This window comes from Typopeltis vanoorti, chromosome 10 (genome assembly GCF_054136105.1).
Source record: "Typopeltis vanoorti isolate ZY-2024b chromosome 10, IOZ_Tvanoo_1.0, whole genome shotgun sequence".
In the NCBI taxonomy this organism is placed as follows: Eukaryota; Metazoa; Arthropoda; class Arachnida; order Uropygi; family Thelyphonidae; genus Typopeltis; species Typopeltis vanoorti.
In genome coordinates, this window is record NC_143558.1 from 86,502,727 (window position 1) to 86,524,720 (window position 21,994).

At 35.6% G+C, this 21,994-nt stretch overlaps 1 protein-coding gene across 1 annotated transcript in view; it reads right to left on the reverse strand.

Annotated features, from left to right (window-relative positions):
* The window catches only part of LOC150102567 (exportin-1-like), a 448,940-nt gene that overhangs the window by 74,414 nt on the left and 352,532 nt on the right, over positions 1-21,994 (reverse strand). Inside the window, exons 23-25 of the mRNA XM_090399503.1 lie at positions 14,675-14,800; positions 14,515-14,586; positions 5,964-6,039 (exon numbers count right to left, since the gene is read on the reverse strand). Coding sequence (XP_090255629.1) covers positions 5,964-6,039; positions 14,515-14,586; positions 14,675-14,800 — 274 coding nt within the window. The remainder of the gene's footprint in view (positions 1-5,963; positions 6,040-14,514; positions 14,587-14,674; positions 14,801-21,994) is intronic.

Consider the following 21,994-nt stretch of genomic DNA (forward strand, 5'->3'; position numbering starts at 1 on the left):
TAATTTAAAAAATAAATTTTGACTTGAAGCAGCACAACGTAAAATTCAAACGTCATGGGCGAACTTGTTTGTGAGCGCGGCAGAAGAATACGCCATTACGTGGCGTTTGGGTCCCAGCATACACTCTTTGGGTACTGCGTGCTTTGTTTACATCCACTCTCTCACTTTTGTGTTTGTGTTTTTTTGTGACTTTTTACCCTTCAATATGGCTCCCAAATGTAAGGCAGACTCTTTCGATGGCAATGTGTCAAAGAAAAGGAAAGCCATTACATTAGAAATGAAATACTATACAGTAATTATGTTCTCCCTTTCATTTTCCTATGGCCTAGTTCTGTTTCTTGATATATACGTATGACTTTAGGGTGTTTTAGGTTAGGTAAGTAACTTAGGCTATGGTAATTCCAACTTGCATCGAAAATCGCCTTACACCGGTCTGTAGGAACGGATCTCCGACGTAACTCGAGGACCCCCCCGTATTTTAGATTAATTCTGATTTGAGAATTTTTTCAGTCAAATGGTCTGCCTGAAATAAAAGCCAAATTACATTAAACTCTAATGCTGCGAGAGAGTACGTACTGCAATATATTATTCAGGCAGGTTTTTTCCCTTTATTCCTCTGCAAACTGCCCAGCTAACATACAAAATGAGCAGGCTTGAATTTTTTTTGAATAGATTCTAAATACCGATATTCACTAATCCAGGATCAAGGAATAACTTGAATGCAACAGAGCTGATAAAAAAATAAAAAAAAAGCCCAATTTTTTTTTTGTCCAATGAACAAAAAAAATCTAATAGATGCTTATGCATTTTGTAACACACAAACATGCAGAATAAGCATTCTGAACTTCACAATTTTTATATTTTTTAAATCATCACTTTTTATATGCCTCTAGCAGAGCTCGATTAATCAAATGAAACCAACTCCTCCTATCTATTCCTATACTATCTCATTAACTTCAATTAAATCTCCTCTCCTATTAGATATCTTCAACAAATGGGAGCTTACAAAGCAATTTTCATAACTGTCATATTAATTTTCCCACACAAAGAGAATATTTTCAATTATCTTCATGTTCATTAGCAAGGTAGATGAGCAAAGATGTAATCTAATATCAACATAACAGAGACATTGCGTTTACAAAAGTATCAGAATATGCAAGAAAAACAAAGATCAAAAACCCTACTTTTTAAATAAGTTCATTCAGTCTATGTGGTAAATATCCCAAATTATCTGATAAGTTGCATAGGAAACTAGCATTCACTCTTGATGTGCAGGAGTCTTGAATTCTGTCTGTGATTTTGGCCTCAGGGATGGTTCCTCACATTATGTTCCACTTCAACTCACAGGTGTTCAATCAGGAATCTAAACTAGCCTGTGCAGTAATATATCGATATCATCAACTTCAGGAATAGTAGATTCTGTATGAGACAAGTGTTTTGCTGGAATAGATATGATCTTTCAGTGCAAAATTCTATAAGCAGTGCAACATTATCCAGAATATGGAGGATTACCCTCTGTTCATTCCAGACATTACACTTCAACCACTATTCTTTCCAGTTGAGACAATGCAATCATGCTTGAGGAGTTCACCAAGCTACTACTTGTCCAATGAACACATTATAGCAGAGTTCATCACACCAAAGATATCAGTTTTGCAGTTTATAGACTAATACAACCATCAATGGGCATGGAATCCTATTACATGTCTGAACTTGTTCAGTATGAGTTAAGTGGAGATGGCACTTATCAACATCTCCTTTATATACATATATTCCTAGAATGTCATTCACGTCACCTGCACTTGTGCCAGGGGAACTTTAATACTTTTTGCCACTATGAATTAATGGTATTGTAACTTCCTTATTCCTTAAACCCAATTCCTGCAAATCCATTTCGTGGGCAAGGACAAAAGGGAAGTGCACTTGAAGTGCAGCAACTTTCCTGACATCAATCAACTGCAGAGGATGCTACACAATGGCAACTGCTACATAAAGGACCTGAAGACCACCCTTGACAAGGTACCTCTAACCTGCAAAAAGTTCAAAGTTGTCATCCATGGGAGAGAAAGCCTGCTGACGCTCATGGAGATTGCATCAATGCACCAACAGCAAATGAGGTAGCTCTGTTGATTGTTGGTCAGCAATTCGAGCAGTGAGACATTGTGCTGCAGAGCCATGACAACACACTGCAGCATATTGACGAAATCCACTGATCATACGACGCCCTGCAGTACCCGCTCCTGTTCTACCGTGACGAGGATAGGATGGATACTCCATTGCCCTGCCTCAGCACAACCCCCCTAGGACCAAGTTTCCCCTCAAGAAGACAGTCTCTGCAGCGAGCTTCTACTCATACAGCATCATGGTAAGGAAAGGAAGGTCAACCACATGGTGTACTTCTGCTCCCTCTTCAGTCAATTTTTGGTTGACATGTATGCCAAAATAGAGATTGAGAAGTTGAACTACCTTAGGAACAACCAGACACAGCTGAGAACAGACAGCTACATTCACTTAAGGGATGCCATGGGGAGGAAGGATGCTCATACTGCTCAGCTGGGTCAAATGGTGGTACTCCCGTCATCTTTCACTGGGGGTCCTTGCTACATGCATGAGCGGACTCGAGACACCATGACATACTCTGTCACTATAGCCATCCAGATATGTTCATTACTTTCACCAGTAACCCCAGGTAGAAGGATATCACAGATGCACTGCTGCCTGAGCAAAAGTCCTACGAATGACACGATCAAGCTGCCATGTGTGTGTGAATATCTCTTCAAACTACAGGAGCTCTTCACAGTTATGTTGGTGTTCTGTCAACTCTCCAATCCTCTGAGTCTTTTAAAGAAGTACAAAGACAGAGGGCATCATGCATCAGGTGGAGAGGGAGTTGCAATGAGCATTAGGTGATAGACAAAGTATATAACAGATGCCTGGTGCTGATTGAGGATAGAGCTTGCTACAGTATGGCCTGCCTCAGTCAACAAGGTCTTGTGGAGTCTTGGGGAACAAATGACTTCATATCAACCTTGGTACCCCTTCTGAGTCTGGCTTCCACTGATGAGACCTCAAACCAGTCTAGGTAATGGACCTGTCCATATGCACAGCATTACACACACACACACCTGACAGGATGCATGCTGTGCATTATGGGATCCTAAAGCAATTAATGGGAAGCCATTAGCCTCTATATACAAGTAGTCCAGTTGGGAAGATACTTCACACACATACTCTGTTTGCTTACACTTGTATAAAGGATTAAACCAAGAATATATTTTTTTCACATCTTTAATTTATAGTATAACCATGTAAAAACACTTTCAACTTCTTATTTCAAATTTCCTTGTATACCTTGACAAAATCTGAAGATAGTACTATTAACAACAGAACCAATAAAACTATTTTTTGTGCATTCAACATGCACATGATGTTAGAAGATATTAGTAATGATAAGTTCATGGACTGTATGGCAAATCATTAGGAATTTGTAATTTTTATTAGCTTTGTCCTTGTTCTCCTGAGTTTCCCTAAACAAATTTATGTGCCTCAGATTCATTTCCTTGTCAAGTAATTATAGATAATTTTTTTTAGACATTTAATCACTGAACAATGAATTTTTGCAACAATGTTGCATTTTCTGCAGATATGTGAGTGGAAGTCTGCACATGTAAAATCTCTTGTGGAAAAATTTTGCTGTGCTTATTTTTTGCAACTGATTTTCCAATTTTTTAAATTTTTTCAGTATTTAGTAATATTTAAAGTGTAATAAAGAAAATATGTGCTAAATAGATGTTATTAAAAGTGCATATACATTGACTATATAGCTGTAAAGCTGTAAGTAGGGATTATGCCAGATTAGCGATGACGAAACACCAGCCATAGGTTGCAAGGTCAACTGTTTTTGACCAATCGGGCAGAATTGACGTCACCGCTAGAGGCTAATCCCGAAAAGACAGAACAAAGGGCGACATTTTTGCATAAAAGGAGGTTTTGGCCCTTGGCTCTACATATTACTCCTAGCCTCCTATTACAATTAGAACTGTTGCTGCTGTCTTGCTCCAAAGTTGGTGAAATACTTGGTCAGTTTGTCATACACTTTTCTTCTACTACACTGTCCCCTGGTATTTCCACATCAATAAACTACACGTTGTAGTTCGCCTATAGTGACTTCTGGCATATTATGTTCAAAATATGTCTTTAATTTTAATACATTGGCATTTCAATTTTCAATAACTTTTTAACCTACGTGTTCACAAGCCATTTTTCAAATTGGGAAACCAAATTTCCTACAGAAGCTCCAGTGTAGAGCTTTTGGTAACCTATCATACGTTTGTTTATAGTCTGGATAGGCAATCGCGCTGCAAGAACCAATTAGATGGCCCACAGTCTTTCTCCCGCTCGTAGCCGGGTTTTTGGTTCCGCTCATCACCAAGGCTTTATTACTTGTCGTTGTTGTTGTTAAGGCTTTCTCTTTTCCGTTGCCAAGGTTCTTCTCCTGTTGAACGCTGTAGGAGCTTTGTCTCCAGATTGCAGCAGATCGATTTCTTCAACAGTTACACGCAAGTCCAGTGTTAACCACGGCTGATTCCATATCAAATGTCCAATGGAGGAAAGACCTACTAGCAACCGCCTATGATGTCCAAGTAGCCAGGAAGTTTATCAAAAGAAGACGCTAAAGTCCTGAAGAAGTATGTTGCATTTTGGACTCTTTGTTTGAATATGTAAGTAGGCAACATTTTTGTAATTAGTTAGATAGTGTATCTTGGGTTCATGGAGTGCCTACAAGAAATGTGTGTATATAAGGCGGTAACTAAGTCACAAAGTTTTGTGGCTTATGATATATAGTCAGGCTATATTTATGTCATTATTTGAGGGAAGGATTTTATTTAATCTGTTTATGCTGTGTGCAAGTATGTACATAGTTTATGTTTAATGAGTTTACCCAGTAATTGTGAGTTTTGTCATACAGATTACCTGTTCGGAAAAAAGGTTAAGTGTGATAATTGTAAAGTCTTTCTAGTGCAAATGTACTTCTTGTCCAGAAAAATAAATGTTTTTTTTTTGTAACTACCTGGCCTGTTCTTTGGCTAATGCACTATCTCCAAAAAATTGCGAACCTGCGGGCATAATAAGATACTAATAGTAATGACTCGTATATAGAAATTTTGGATATATTTAGTGATTAATTCCTGTATTTCCCCACCCTAACTTTTTAACAAAATTTACTCAAAATTAGATGGCGCAGTTGATAATAAAATAAATTTTATAATTCGATTTGTATGAGAGTGGGGACTGCACACATTAAATTTACTTATAATACAAAGTTTATTTAATAGCAAGGACAGAAATTGGTCACGGTAAGATTAACCTTGAGAGGTTTATGTTAAAGTAGTTTATAGGCCGACCCTAGTGAAGTTGAAAGAAGTAGTTGGAAAAAGTAAAGTTAAGCCAAAGTTAAGTTTAAATAATTAACGTTATTTAACCATGGCGCTGACATTTATTTAATTAACATAATTAAACACAAACATAAACACATAATTACACACGTATGATCCAAGTACCATACTTAATTTCATATCTATAAATTATACAAACACATACGTACTAAAAAAAAGGGAAAATGTATCTGTTGTTCTGTAAATTCTAAATCTTTAAAACTTAAAATAACGATGATAAATTAATTGACACTTTATAAAAGTTAAATGACATAGAAACAGTAATAAGACTGGAAGAAAAAGAATAAGTTGGTCTGCAGGCTGAAAACCCATGATTTCTTCAGTCCAAAAAATTAAAAAATATTGCATCCATATCAAAAAGTGATGTATTTTAAATTAGATTTACTTAAACTTCCCCATGTGGATGTTTTCTATTTCATCATTGAGGAAAGAATGGTACAGGTTACAAATTATGTATCAGTTTTAAAATTAACTATATTAAAAACCTCTCAATGCAATCAAACATACCTGGAAAACAATGTGTAACTGCTGCTTGAAGGAGGAGGAAAAAATTTGTACGGTGTTCTGGAAATTCTTCAAAATCCTTAAAAAAAAAGTAAGATAAAAAATTTTAAATGAACTGAAAGCAGGTAGCTGCAATCTTTCAGTTAAATCACGAGTATTACTAAAAACTAGTCATGATATTTATATCAAGTAAGAGGTTAAGTATAGTAAATTGCTGTAGTTGCAGTTGATCTGACTGGTTTGCATGTTTTATGGGATTTAAAAAAAAAACATTAATACAAAAGGTAAACTAAGGCTCTCACACCCCTAGTCCCCTCCATCACATGGTAATTATCTCTCGGTAGGTGATGATCTTTCTTCCTTCCAGAATACATCTCCATAGTTACCCATAATAATCTCTTAATCTGTACTTGTTGTAATTTACCAATGTATGTTTTCCAGATCATGGTTTTGGTTAGAATAAAGAAGGTGAACATCAAAATGGTGGAAAAATGTTCTGGAAACTCTTGAGACAGCTCAAAATGGGTAGTGGCAAGGAAATTAATGATCCATCTAGACACATTTACAAATGACTATACAGCAGTGGGTGGTGAGTTCAAGTGCCATCCATTTGGATAATATAATCAGGCAGATTATACCTGATTATGACCAGTGTAGACTCATTCATAATTTGTGTAATCAAGTACAGGAAAACAAAGCCATGTTACCTAACCTACTGTGTGAATTTGAAGTTATGTAAATCTAATCCCCCCCCACACACACCATTACAACAGAGTTTGCTTAAAAATGCATTACTTTGGATAATTTTGAGACATTTATTGGCACAGTATAATCTTAGCTGTTCTTATGCCACTAAACCCAGAATCAAACCAAAAATTATGCTTGGATGGCCAGTTAGGTATAATTAAAGCTGATGTTAAACAGTGATGCAAAGAAATAAGCAGGAATTCTATGTATACTGAAGTGGCCAAAGGCTAAGAATAATAGTAGTCTGTTACAATGTGCAATGTACTATGTCACATGAATATATAATGCCTGTCAGCCAGCAAAATTTCATGCAGTGAAGGACTGAAATGACCAAACGAAGATAGCCCATCTTTGTAGTAATAAAAAACAAAATAAATTGATGTAACATGACAAAAATGAACATCTGAAAGTTGCACCTGGGCTTGAGCCATCCAAATGGTATTTTTATTGTGGCTTAAACCATAATGCAAAATGACAGTACAGAATATCAGAATTTAAAGAGGGTTGGGTATCACCAGTTACCCAAGCCCTCCATCATTTTTATTAGGGAAGCAGGGTAAACAGTAACAAGTTAGCTACCGGAACAAATCCTAACTCAATGTTACCAGCAATCAAGACTGGCCCCACAACATTAGAAGCATCAATGGACCTGGCAGAAGAATTGGATAAGTATCAGACCAACATAATAGGTGTTACCAAAACAAAGAAAACAGGTCATCTTCATATTTAGTGTTGAATATTATTGCAACTCCTTTCCCTTGATCGTTATTGCCTCAATATAACATGCACTTGTTGCTTAGAAATATCTCACCTCTTTTTGTCTTCTTTGTTTTGGTAACACCAATTATGTCAATCAGGTACTTACCCAATTATTCAGCTAGTTCCATTTCTTTTCCATTGATGCTTCTTATTTTGATGGTGCAATCCTAAACTCTGCTGACGTTGAATTCCAAAGAAATGAAACTTCAATGGCAGGCAATATCAAGTAGAGTGATGTGAGCAAATATCACAATGAGGAACTAGATAATGAGACTTATTTGTGCCTATGGTCCCACAAAAAGTTACACTAAGAAAGAAGTGGAGGAATTTTTTGAGACATTAGGGAAGGCACTAACAGCAAAAAAGGAAAAACAGGTCCTTGTTAGAAATCTAAACAGCAAGTAGGAAATGATCGCCTGCACAGGGCACAACAGTTTACAGATGATTTGAAATTCGAAGTGAACACCATTTAGTTTTGAGTAGGATAAAACTGAATTTCATAATGAAAAGAAGTGTAAGTAGGAGATTTGGCTTGCTCATCAATAAGAGCCATAGGAAAAGAACTGATGATATAAAGGCTGCCTTCTCGTTAGATTTCACCAATATACTATCAGAATGAGAGAGACACGGAAGGGAAGAAATATGCCAACAAAGCCTAAGCAAGGGAGAAGAAAGTTCAACTGCCAGAGTAGTAGATAAACTTTTTTGATCTAGCTCTCAGTCTGCTTTGGAGAATTTAACAGTAATGGTTACTGATATACTTCTTTTCTGATACTTGTGATATAATCTCTTTTTTTATAAATTGAACAAATGACAGTGCCTTACTCAATTTAGCTGTGGTATTATTATGTATCCACATCCATCCTGAATGTATTTTTTATATCCTGATTTGTTCTTTCCGCATACTGCTGACTCTAGCTAGGCTCTGTCATGTGCAATTTTACAAATGATCTAGTATTTTATTTGAAAATTCCATACGATTATCAGAATGCAAAATACTGGGTATATAACAGTAAAAATATAACGTATTTGGCATGCAACTTCCTTTGAGCATTTAGTTTCTAATGATTTCAGCACTATAAATTTCATTAATTTAAAAGGTAGTATTTGAAGTAGTCAAATGTAGACTGGATGTTACCAAATTATTTAACTATATGAAAGTTTTCTTTTCCCTTTCAGAATTTGTGGTGAATAGAATATTAGATGTTGTGATAGGGTGCTTATTTTTACTGCAAAGCAAATAAATCTAAGATGCAAATGCATTCTGCCTGTAAATTGCAGATGTTACCTGAATGACTTTTCATCTGTAACTGAAAAGCCCTGATAAATTTTCCTCAACAGTGTTAAGGAAATGCATACAGGTTTTTCCAACAACAAAACACTATAGAGTTATGATCAAATTCATGGAGTAGTTATCAAGTAGCTCGTGTTGTACGAGAAGCAGCTAAAGAATTGTCAGTACCCTTGACCATTTTGTTTAATTTGAGTCTCGGGTCTGGGTTAGTCCCGAGCAGGTGGAAAGAGGGGAAAATAGTTCCACTGCATAAAGGTGGTTCCAAGACTGCTGTTGTAAATTACCGACCGATTAGCATATCAGGAATCATTGTCAAGGTCTTAGAGAAATTAGTCAAGAAAAGAATACAGGATTGGATAGATGAAAATGGGATATTGTATGGGGGACAACATGGTTTTGTGAAGGGTAGATCATGCCTCAGTAACTTGCTCACGTTTTATAACACAGTGACGGCTGAACTGGATAGGGGTAATGGGTTTACAGTGATACTACTGGACCTTGCCAAGGCCTTTGATAGGATACCACATGGAACCCTAATCAGTAAACTGGAGCAGATGGGTATAGATATAGGGTTGGTAAGATGGATAAGAGGGTGTTTGAAGGAGAGATATCAAAGAGTGGTTTATTCAGGAGTGGAGTCTAAAAGACGTCTTGTGACTAGTGGAATGCCACAGGGCTCTGTTCTTGGACCACTGCTTTTCAATTTGTTCATCAATGATATTGGAAAGGATCTGAGAGGAAGTGTTCACTTGTTTGCTGATGATGCAAAGTTGGGTAGAGCAATTGTGAGTGCACAGGATGTCAAAATTTTACAGGATGATTTGGATAGTTTGGAGGACTGGGCTAGGAAAAATGGATGTCAATTTAATGTGGCAAAGTATAAGGTTATGCACTTTGGGGTGAAAAGAATAGCAGCAGTATATCGCATTGGTGGAACCATACTCCAGGAGATTGATGAGGCCAGGGATTTGGGAGTGTTGGTGGATAGGGAGTTGAAGTTTAGGGGACACATTGCAAAAGTAACTAAAACAGCTCACCAAATCACTTGCATTCTGAAAAATACTTTAACATGCAGAGACGAACAAGTTGTTGTTCCTCTGTATCGAGCCTTGATAAGACCCCATCTGGACTTCTGTGCCCAGCTATGGGCACCAGGGTTTCTTCGTGATGGGGAGGAAGTGGAGAGGGTGCAGAGACGAGTGACCAAGATGATAGCAGGTCTGTGGAATGAACCTTATGAGAATAGGTTGAAGATTTGTGGGTTGCAGAAATTGGTCGATAGGCGAAGGAGGGGTGATATGATTGAGACATTCAAACTACTGAAGGGTTTTTATAAGATTGATCCAGAAGATATTTTTGAAAATATGACTGGTGGTGGGAGGACTAGGGGCCATGCATGGAAGCTGGGCAAGAGCATGGTTGACAAGGGTGTTAGAGCTAGGTTCTTTACTTGGAGAGTGGTAAACGAGTGGAATAAGCTTCCAGAGTCTGTTGTGGGTGCTACGACCATGAATGAGTTCAAGGCAAGGTATGATAGATACTGTGTGAATGTTGAATAGTTGTTCTTGACATGATGTCAGGGCCTCCCTCGATGAGTCTGTCGACTCCCTGGAGTTTCCCGGAACAATAATAATAAAAAATAATAATAATAATAAAGCTGAGTTTTGTAAGATTCGTGAAGAGTGACATCATTTATCTCAACAACTGAACCTGCCCTAATTCCTTTCTGGCTACATACTATAGTTTCTTCAGGGTCATTTGTAACAATTTGTTTTCCTGTTTCTAATAAAATATAATTAAGTTCTGTAAAAGTTCCTTTTACAGAATTTACAGAACAAACTTTTACAGAACGGGGTGCTTAAGGGTCAAACCTGTATAACTGAGAGGAGACCTCCACATAGCCTTTAAAGGAATGCGGAGAACCGACCAGGGCTTCTGACCTAATGTCCAATCCTCACCTTCTTGTGGTGCACCCTGTTGGGTATCTACTTGGATACTGAACGAACGAGGATGGGCTGGCAATTTGGGATTTAGCCAACCAAATTGTATTCTTATTGGTTAAACCAAAATAAAAAAATGATGGTACAACATGACAGAATTTCATGCTAGCTGGGGCGTCGCCCGGTTAAACAAGGCCCCCGTTGTTTTCGCCAGGGAACCAGGGCGAACAGCGAAAAGTCAGCTACTAGAACAAATCTGAAAACAAACCCCAACTCAACATCACCAGAGTTAAAGATCGGTACTATCAACGTAAGAAGCCTGAATGGCAAAGAAATGGAGCTAGTGGAGGAATTAGATAAGTACCAGATCGACATAATAGGGATGACTGAAACAAAAAAGACCAAAACTGGTGAGATCTTTCTGAGCAATAAATACAAAATGTTATATTCAGGCAATGACAATCAAGGAAAAGAAGGAGTAGCCATAGTATTCAACACAAAATACGAGGCTAATCTTGAATGGCAGTCAGTCTCAAGTAGAGTAATGTGGGCAAATATGAGAATGGGGAACTGGACAATGAGTCTTATTTGTGCCTATGGTCCACAGAAGGTTCTACTAAGGTAGAAGTGGAGGAATTTTTTGAGGCTTTAGAAAAAGCGACTGACACAATGAAAAAGGAAAAGTTGGTCCCTGTTGGGGATCTAAATAGAGTAGGAAATGATTTTCAGATATACAAAAATATTTTAGGAAAATTTGGAGAAAAGAGCAAAGCTAATAATAAGCAAATATCTGTTGGATTTCTGCTCAGGACATGGACTGGTTATTACTAACACCATGTTCCAACATAAAAATGTGCACAAATTCACATGGAGAGAAGAGGCAAGGAATAAGAATAGTCTCACTGACTATGTTATTGTTGATAGTGATGTTTTCTCCCTGGTGCAGGACACCAGAGTGTACAGAGGATTTGAAATTGGAAGTCATCACTATTTAGTCTTGAGCAGAATAAAATTGAATTTAATATTGAAAAGAATAACATGTAAGAAAGTTTTAAAGCGAATAAAAGTTGAGCAGCTCTCAGATGTGAACTGTAGATTATAATACACAAAGATTATTGAAGAAAAAATGAAAGAGTTTGAGAACAGGAATCAAACCTTGGAGATTCAGTGGCAAACTCTGAAGAAAACATTGATTGATTCTGCCAGAGAGGCATGTGGTGAGGTTGTCTTTAAGGATAAAAAAATCAGAACTCCCTGGTGGACACAGGAAGTTAAAGAGGCAGTGAAGGAAAAGAAGAAAGCATATCAAAAGTTCCTGTCAAATAAGTCAGCTTGTTCTCTTAGAGAATATAGAGACAAATGCAAGAATGCTAAACACTGTGTAAAACTAGCTAAACAAAAGTCATGGGAGCACTTTGGCAAGAATATAGAAAATAAATATCAAGAAGGTGGCAAAATATTCTGGAGGTTGTTGAAGAAGCTTAAGAATGGAGGAAAATGTGCTGTAAAAGGAATTAGAGATGATAAGGGTGACATGAAAACGGGAGAAAAAGATATCCTTGAAGTATGGAGTGATTACTTTGAAAAACTGCTAAATGAAACAAGCAGTGATGACAGCACAATGGTAAAAAACACTGACCAGGCTTGCAGTCAGGAATACATATCCATACTTGAAGTAGAAAAAGCCATCAAAGGCTTGAAATGTGGAAAGGCAGCAGGAGTAGATGATATTCGACCAGAAATGCTGAAGTATGGTGGTATAAGAGTGTTACAGTGGCTGCACTGCATAGTTCAGAAAGTCTGGACAGAGGGACGAATTCCCGATGATTGGAGTAAAGCTCTCATAGTACCCATATATAAAAAGGGAAATAAAACTGCATGTGAGAATTACAGAGGTATTTCCCTACTGAGTGTTCCTGGCAAGATCTATGCAAGTATACTTGAGAAACGGTTGAGAAGAATTGTGGAAGAAAAGCTTGGTGAAGAACAAGCTGGATTCAGGCCAAATAGAGGCTGTCAGGATCAGATCTTCACTTTACGACAAATAGTCGAGAAAGCTTGGGAATATAACAAAGATCTGTATTTAAGTTTTGTCGATTTGGAAAAGGCATATGATAAGGTGCCAAGAGAGAGGCTATTCAATACGCTGCAGTTATATGGTGTCAATGGGGCATTATATCAAGCAATACCTCGTCTTTATTTGATTTGTAAGTCAGCAGTTAGAATTGAAGGAAGTACAGGAAGATGGTTTAATGTTAAATCTGGTGTGAGACAAGGATGTACGTTATCCCCTCTGTTATTCATTATCTATATGGATCACATTATGAAGGAAAGTGGTATTAAACATGATATCAAAATTGGAGATGTTAATGTCAGCTCTTTCCTTTATGCAGACGATGTTATACTTCTAAAGAAATCCGCTACAAGTCTGCAAGATTCTCTGACTAAATTGAATAGGTGTTGTAATAGATATGGTATGAAGGTCAGCAATAAAAAGACAAAGACAATGAAAATAGGCAGAATCATTGAAAATGTCAATTGTGTTGTGAATGGAGAACCTGTGGAACAAGTAAAACATTTCAGCTATTTGGGCACGATTTTTACTGAAGATGGTAAATTAAATATAGAAATAGACAACAGAATCAGCAAAGCTTTTATGGTGGGAAGTCAATTGAATAAATTCATATGGAATAAGAGAGAAATTAGTCGGAACACTAAATTAGCTGTATACAAGACAGTGTTCAAACCAGTTTTAAGTTATGGATCTGAGTGCTGGGTCAGAAGTAAAACACTTGACCAAAGACTAGAGACTTCAGATATGAGAGTCCTGAGAAAGATTATAGGCATGAACAGCTGGCATCAATGGCAGTATCATATTAAAAACGAGGATATTAGGAAAGAACTTGACATTGTCAGCATCCAGGAATGTGTTAGCAGAGCTAATCTCAGGTGGTATGGTCACTTAAATAGAATGGGAGAGGAAAGATTAGCAAAACAAGTGTTCACTGCCAGGTTGGCTGCAAAACGACCCAGAGGAAGACCAAGATATAGGTGGATTGATACGGTACAAAGTGCTTTAGACGATAGAAATATAAGATCTGATAATGTTGGAGTCTTGACAAGTAACAGACTGAATTGGAGGAAAATTGTAGATAGGAAATTAATAATGATGTAATTTTTTTCATGTAGTACCATCATATCCTGTACACCCCTTGAGGGTACATGGCAGGAATTTGATGATGACTTTTACAGAACTTTAGTTATATTTTAGAGAACAAAGTGTATTATGCTTAAATAATAAATCACATTGAACCTTATATCAGGCAGATTCTCTTAACTGAATTATTGTCACATTAAGTTATTCTACAGATCTACAGGTATTATAAATGTTAATAAATTCCTCATCTACTACTAGTCTCTAAACCAACTATAGTTCCAAGCATTAACAATCTACAATGTGTAGGTTGTTATATAAACAACAAACCACAAAAATATAACCCTTTAGGCACCATACTTTTCAAGAGCTCCTGCAGAACACCGGAAGAATTTAAGAGACATTATTATGGTAATATTGCACCCAACAATAAATTTGATTATGTAAATTCACACAAGCCCATGGATTTTCATTAGCAGAAAACATAAATAACAGAATCATACTCTTTTGAGTGTTCCAATAATCTCTTGCTTATTACAAAAATTAGCAAAAATTAAAGGAACCTTTCAGAATTTATGATTATTATTATTTTTTTTTTATCTCACCATAAGAAACTCAAAGCAACAAAGTAAATTAACTACACAAAATTAATAAAAATACCTTGTTAATCATATCAAGGGTACATTCAAACACAGCATCAAATATTTTTGGAATCTCTGGAGTTACATGTCCCTGTTAAAAAAAAAAAAAAATGAGTACAGGTGCATTTAAAGCATGGCATATCTAAAAACATGTACTAAGAAACAAAAATCATACTCACCTCTAATCTATTTACAATTGTTGCCATAGTAGATAGAACTTCTGGCTCTCTAGCTGAAGGAACAGTGCATCGTTGATAATCAAGTAACACAGCATCTAATAAAGGAGGAATGAAATTTTCTAATACCTGGAAAGAAAGAGAAAAAGGAATCATATAATATGAATAATTTTCATATAATTAGTATCAATAAATTTGATCTAAGTGCTTAGATACTGTATTTTAATTTCATGCATGTTAACGGAGGATACCAGTAAGTTAATTCAATGGCACCCAAGCAGCAGTTACATTCTCTTTCTGTGGAAAAGATATTCTGATATTAGGAACTTCATTTCTCAATATAAGTTCTCTGTTCAGATTAAAGCATGTCCCTTTGTCAGTTTTGAGGCAGTAGGATTTGTAACTCTTGCTAACAAACAGCCCGCAAACATAAAGTAGTTAGACAAGAACTTCAGGGCATTATAATGGTCCATTATGTCACTGGAATGAAGTGTTTTGGTTAGCAGTAATCTCTAATCTCAGTATCTAAATCAAGGATTCAACTATTAGAACCTCATCTAGGAGACAGAAGAAAATCAAAAACAAATTACAGACTATAATAAACCAGAGATATGTTGGGGATGGGGAAGGACTTACATATAGGACCACTTCTATCCCCTAATGACCAATCAAGCTTATTCAATTACTACCCTGATTCTGAAAAACATGAAAAGACCAAAATTAACTCAGATGAAGTTTTATTTTTAACGAATACTACTAACAATTACTGTTTATTAATACCATTTTCACCATCAAAGTATTACACCATGAAACACTTAAATGGATTGAATAAAACAGAAATATGTTTCATTTCAGCTTAAGTGAATCTGTTAGCATTATCACTGCTATTTTCACTAAAAGTTCTACCTAAATTTCAATTGAGTATTATATCTGTTCTTTATCTAAGTGTTTTTTTAACACTTAGAATGGTGCAGATGATATTTTCCATGTTTCTAAACTGTTGATTTCACTTTGAATTTACTGCTGTTCAAGTACTGAAAGTAGTCAATTCATTCAGGAGTGAAACATGCTTTCTCTCTCTCTGACTACTTTTTTTTTTTTTTTAAATGTATTTTAACGATGAAAGACTGCAAAACCAGCTCTAGAGACCATGGAATACATACAATCATGGAACTGCTTACATAGATTTGAAATAGTAAGTAATCATTTAGTCTTATGTAGAATAAAACTAAACATCATCACAGTGAACAAACACATAAGCAGGATGATGTCTCACCACGCTGAACAGAAAAAAAAATTACTGCCAAAAGACTATAAACTTTTCTTCAAAGTATGTCTATACTGATAACAACATGAAGCTTTGCTTAAACATCAAATCATCTTTTTGTATACCCTTCAAATTCATAAAGGTACGGTCTGACCAAAGATCCGAGAGCCTAGCCTGGCAACCTGCAAAAAAGGGTCAATTCATGGTGAAGGGGAAAAAGAAATAAAGGATGTACAAATTGGTCATCAACAAGCGAAATCACGTGCTTTATACGTAAAATTTTCCAACTGCTATATAAGCAAAATAGTTACCACTTTAAAAAAAGTTAATTTTCTGACATGATAATAATAAACAACTCATCCCACAAGACGGACTGATTACCCTATTATTGGAATGGATTCTCCTTCTTTTGACATGTGCAGAAATGTCGAAGGGTCTCGCATCTGTGGATGTACAGTAACTTTACAAGTGAAGTATAACATCATAATATAAGTGCAGCTTATATGCTCAAGACTGCTCTGTATAATGTTTCATTTACGCTATGCAATTATAATATTTTGAAAGCATTTTACCCAGACACCTTTTGCCTCTTCAGATGCAAACCTTAAATACAATTCTTATAATATTGCCATGGTTTCCTGAATGTCGTAAAATAAAAATCCAGTCTCGACATAAACCCAGCTTGTACTATAGTAATTTCTCTTTTCCTTCAACAATTTTTCAATTATGACAAAATGGCCAATGAGACAGCAAAAACTGTTTCTAGTTGGAGATCTATTAATTAGCAGAGGAGGAAACAAGCTGCAAACATGCAGAATGTTGTGGAAAAATTTTGGATAAAAACTTTCTTTTCATACCACAGACTAGTCATTACTAACACTACAATCTAATATAAAGATACACATTAAGAGCACACAAAAAGATAAGTAAATATTAATACTGTCTTTTATTGACAGTGATATCATTACACTGGGTTCAGGATACAAGATTACACGTGAGATTCAAAATAGTAAGTGGTTATTTAGTCATAAGCAAAATAAAAAATAAGAATCATAGTGAGGGAAAAAAAAAATTTTTAAATAATCATAGTGAGGAAAAAAAAAAAAAAAAAAAAAAAAAAAAAAAAAAAAAAACAGTGAAGCAGTTTTATTTTACTTAATTCTCTAGGCTTGTAAACAAGATGAGTAGAGTTATAAAAATATTTCTGGAGAGAGAGAATGCAACCTTATTTATATTACCTCATAACGCATAGATATATAAAAATTATATATCTATGCTTTCCTCAAGAACATTTATATTTCTTCAAACAATTCTCAATTAATTTCTTAAGTTCAGCCTTCCAAGGAAACCAGTAATAAATATTAAAATGGCCTCTGAAAATCAACATTATCCAGAATACAAATGACAAGCTGCAGTAGAATTTGGTAAACAAATAGTCATTCATAAAAAATGAATTTTCCTTGATTTTTCTGTATCAGAAATGATATCCTCCAAAATGACTGCATTATTCATAATGTACTCATTTTGAAGCAGCTCAAAATATTTTCATTAAAATATTTCTTTGCACAAATAAGAAATAGAAATTATCTTTCCTTAAGTCAGTAATGCTGATATATAAGTTTTTGATATTAGTATAATACTGTTCCTTTATATTTGCTTCTAAAATATTTGTATTCTGTATAAAGATAACTAAAACACAATTGCCATATCTGTATGATAAATATGAGGTGTGACAATTTAATTCCCAGAATGGCAGCATAGAGTCGCAGTGTGGTGATTTGGTTGATTTCATATGAGTAAACCTCAAACCGATAGATCAATTTGCTAGTTGGCTATTGCAAAATCAATAAAGATCTGTGTGTAAACTGGTAAAACTGCTACTGAAATGTTGGAGCTGTTGAAAGTAGCATATGGTGTGAATGCTCTGAAAAAGTGGCCCTGTTGTATGCTTTTCTGGAGGATTCAGCTCTCTCAAGATTAGTCACTCTGGACACACCATCCATCTCAAATAAAATAAACCCTCAATTGAAATGTGACAGCATGTTGCGTTCAAATTAGAAATTAAAATAAAAAGCATACAAAAATGTTTTATATTTGCCTATGAAGCTGAGCAGCCAGTGGATACCTAACAGCATACTATATTAGGTGAATATGTTATCTCTTAGTATAATATAATAAATTTAGTTTAATCCTTTATCCTATCACACAAATATAAGATTATATTTGTGTGAGCAAACAAAGTTTGCACCTGAAAATATCTTCAGTGCTGGGGTAAGGTAGTACAACACCGGGCAACTCGTAGCAAAGGTGGACCAAGCTAACATCACTCCTATCTCAATATCTCCAATAATGCAAAACACATCTCCTTGCGGATATGTATAATGTTATGCAATAAGGGAATGGCCACTACCCAGACTAGTTTTGACCTTAATTGTGGTCTCTTCAGTGGGAGCCAGGCCCAGAAGTTCCCTTAATGCATAACATTATACATATCCGCAAAGAGATGTTGTTTGGATTATGGGAGATACTAGGATAGGAGTGATGTTAGCTTGGTCCACCTTTGCTACGAGTTGCCCGATGTTGTACTACCTTACCTCAGTCCTGAAGATATTTTCAGGCACAAACTTTGTTTGCTCACACTTGGATAAAGGATTAAACTAAATTTATTATAGCCTAACCAAGTGAAAAATAAACTTTCGTTATCTCTTAGATAGTGATGATATCCCATTTTCAGCTGAAACCAATTATCCATTTTAAAAATGACATGCTGAAAATAACAAGCCACAATTCAAAATCATAAGCTTGAGTTCAGCCTTTAAAAAGTCTACAATATTTCAAAGTAGCTATGATACTGTAAACTACAAATGAATCAAAATTAAATCATTGAGGGACTGCTTAAAGACAAAACTACAAACTAAAAGGAAACCTCCACATAGCCTACAAGGAATGCAGGGAACTGACTGGGCTTCTGATCTTAATGTACTACATTCTCACTTTTTTGTGAAGTGATCCATTTGTGATTATTTAATTGGATAACGAATGAATGAAGATGGGTTGGCTGAAATCAATAGTACATTGTCAGTGTGTGGAAACAACAAGCACTTCAAAGAACAGGAATATGAGATAGATGTAACAATCAGTTTACCAATTAAAATGGTTGTCATGTGCTAGAGAAATAATATTAAAAACTATTTCTGATATTTACATAAGATGAGAATCTCCCAAACTTCTGGAAGGAAGGAAAGAAAGAGAAAGAAAAAGAGAGAGAGAAACATTACAATTCATGTTAGGCTGTGTAAAAGGCCTGATCTTCATATTTAAAACTGCTTCTAAGAAGGCAAGCTTCATCCCACAAGATACTTTTTAAACATTCTTTTAAATATTATTTCTCTGCCAAGTGGAAACCATTTTAATTGGTAAACTGATTGTTGTATTTACCTTGTATTCTTGTTCTTTGAAGTGCTTATTTTTTTCATTGTTTATTCATGTTTGTAATAAATAAATTTATAGCAGATACCAGAAATAACTTTCACAGACTAGTGGTACTAGATTAATAATTAAAATATATATATTAAAAAAAAATCAACTGTGGTCAAATAGCATATAACTACTGAAAGTAACCTGGGGATAGCAACCAAATAAAATCTAACATTAAAGACTTTTCTTATGTCTTGTGTTTTCTACATGTGAATTTAAGAACATCTTTATGCTGGAATATAATAATGCAACTGAAAATATAATGAATAGCCACCTTCAGTCTAACTCATATCTTACTTGATCTTCAAGTCTTCAAAAAGTCTAGTTTTTATGTGCATTCCTAAAAGTGTATAATTATATAATGAACTGTTAGATTAATGTTATCCAAATTTCCATATTAAATTATTCTATTTCTGCACTGGCTGGATGTAACTGAATGAAATCTGGATTCTACACCATGTTAAAATCTGTCATTTTGATCGATTTAAGCCTGTTTGTAGAGATACTTATATGAAATGTCAGCTTATCTTAAAACAAGCTGACATTTCATAAAGTCATTATAATTTCTGACACTTTTCAAAAGTACCAACCATCATTCAATAGTTTAAATTTAAATGTGTTAAAAAAAAAAAAAAACATTAAATAAGGAACTTACAATATACACAATAATTACTTAGAAAAATGCTAATATTTCCAATATTTGCAAAGTCAAATTGCCATCTTCAGGGAATAATAAATAAATTTATGTGCATGAGGGTACTATAGGATAAGTATGACCGAAGCAGAAGTTCTAAATAGCGTCACCTAGCGGGCCCAGATAGATATTCTTGAATGTTGGGCTAAAATTCTAAGGATAAATGCTTCCCAGATTTCAGGCAGTTTCACACAATCAAATTGCTGAGGTTGTGTACTTCTTTAAGGCTGAGGCACATTCTAGGAAAAGTCTTTCATATTTGGATTTGCTCCTGAGGAGTAAGGTGGCATTTATTCCATTATCCAAGACAGGATCAGTATGCCACAACTGGCCACATTTGTAGAACCAGATGTAGTCATCCTTGCATTTGGTGATTGTGATGTTTGCTGTCTGGCATGTTGGGAGTGCAGATAAGAGATGCATTTTTTTTATATGATCTTTAAATGGTCATAAAGTTGTATGTTTTTTATAAATGATGCCCCCCCCCCCACCTTTTTTTTTTTTTTTTTTTTCCAAATATGCCTGAGATATATGGGATGATAACAGATTCTATGTAGTCCTTGTTCTGGAGAAAGAGGGAGGAGAAAGGAAGTGCAGTGTTGGGGTTTTAATATATATATATATATATATACTATTATAATACAGCTATATCGCCTGCTTCAGTTCCCCTTCCCCCTCCCTATTTTAAAAAATTAACCCTTTCACTTTTTTCCCCACCCTATATAAAAGTATATGTTTCTACATATTACGGAAAAAAAAAAAAAAAAACCCGGGTTTTTCTAACTTATTCTACCAAACTGCCTACCCCCCCCACACACACACACCCTGCAGTTCTCGACATCGCAGACAGAGGAAAAGCCACAACACCCAGAAAAAGGTATGTGCAATTTCTATTCCTTAAGCTACATATACTTTTTAGTACATCTACACTCATAATGCCCTAAGAACCCATGAGTAAATAGCCAATGACATTTAAACAGGGGTACTCCTAAACTGAAGCAGGCGATATAGCTGTATTATAATAGTTTATAATGAGGAGTAACATGGGAGTTTTCCCAGAAATAATATACATATATATATATATTTTTTTTCTGATTTGGTGAGGATTGTAGCCATTAGTTAAGGAACAGTGTTGTAAATGTGTTCAAATTCAGTGGCAAAGGCATTCTTATTATAAGAACTAATCAATTTTGTCCTGTTGTAAAGGGTTTTAATAATTCTACTAACGTTGGGGGAGGATGACTTAGTGAATGTATTTACCTGTGTGTATGGGGTGTTATATGTAAACTGAGAATAAGGATCCGTCTGTACTCAGGAAGGTGAGATTCTGCCCCCCCCCCCCCCCCCCCACACACAAGGTGAACTGTATCTGAGAAGCTGGTTGTTAAGTCAAGTAGCCAAATAAATAGGGAACACTCATCTAAATAACCAAACTGTATGTATGTTAGATAGAGGTTAAGGCTTTTTCTTCAAAAGTCTGCATGGGACAAGAAAGTGGAGACTCCATGGCTGTCCCCTGCATTTGTATGTAGAATTTTCCTTGATAAATGGAATAGTCCAAGTTCACTGTTAACTTAAAGCTGAGAAATATGATAGGAAATTGTGCTCGGATAAGAAGTCCTTAAGAGAAACACTGGTGAATAAATAGGAGATATTAAAACTGACCATTATGTCAGTGTGTTGGATTGTGAGGTCTTTCTATACAGAGTGAGCACTTTGGCTAAGTGTTTTGCTAGTTTGTATGCTAGGGAATAAACACCATCCACAACTGGAGAAAAGGCACATTCTGTTTGTGAATTCTTGGCAGCCTGTATATCTGGCAGGGGAGAGAGAGATTGTATGGTTTAAGTTCATAATTTCCACAGGTGAGGAGGTAACTCTTTCA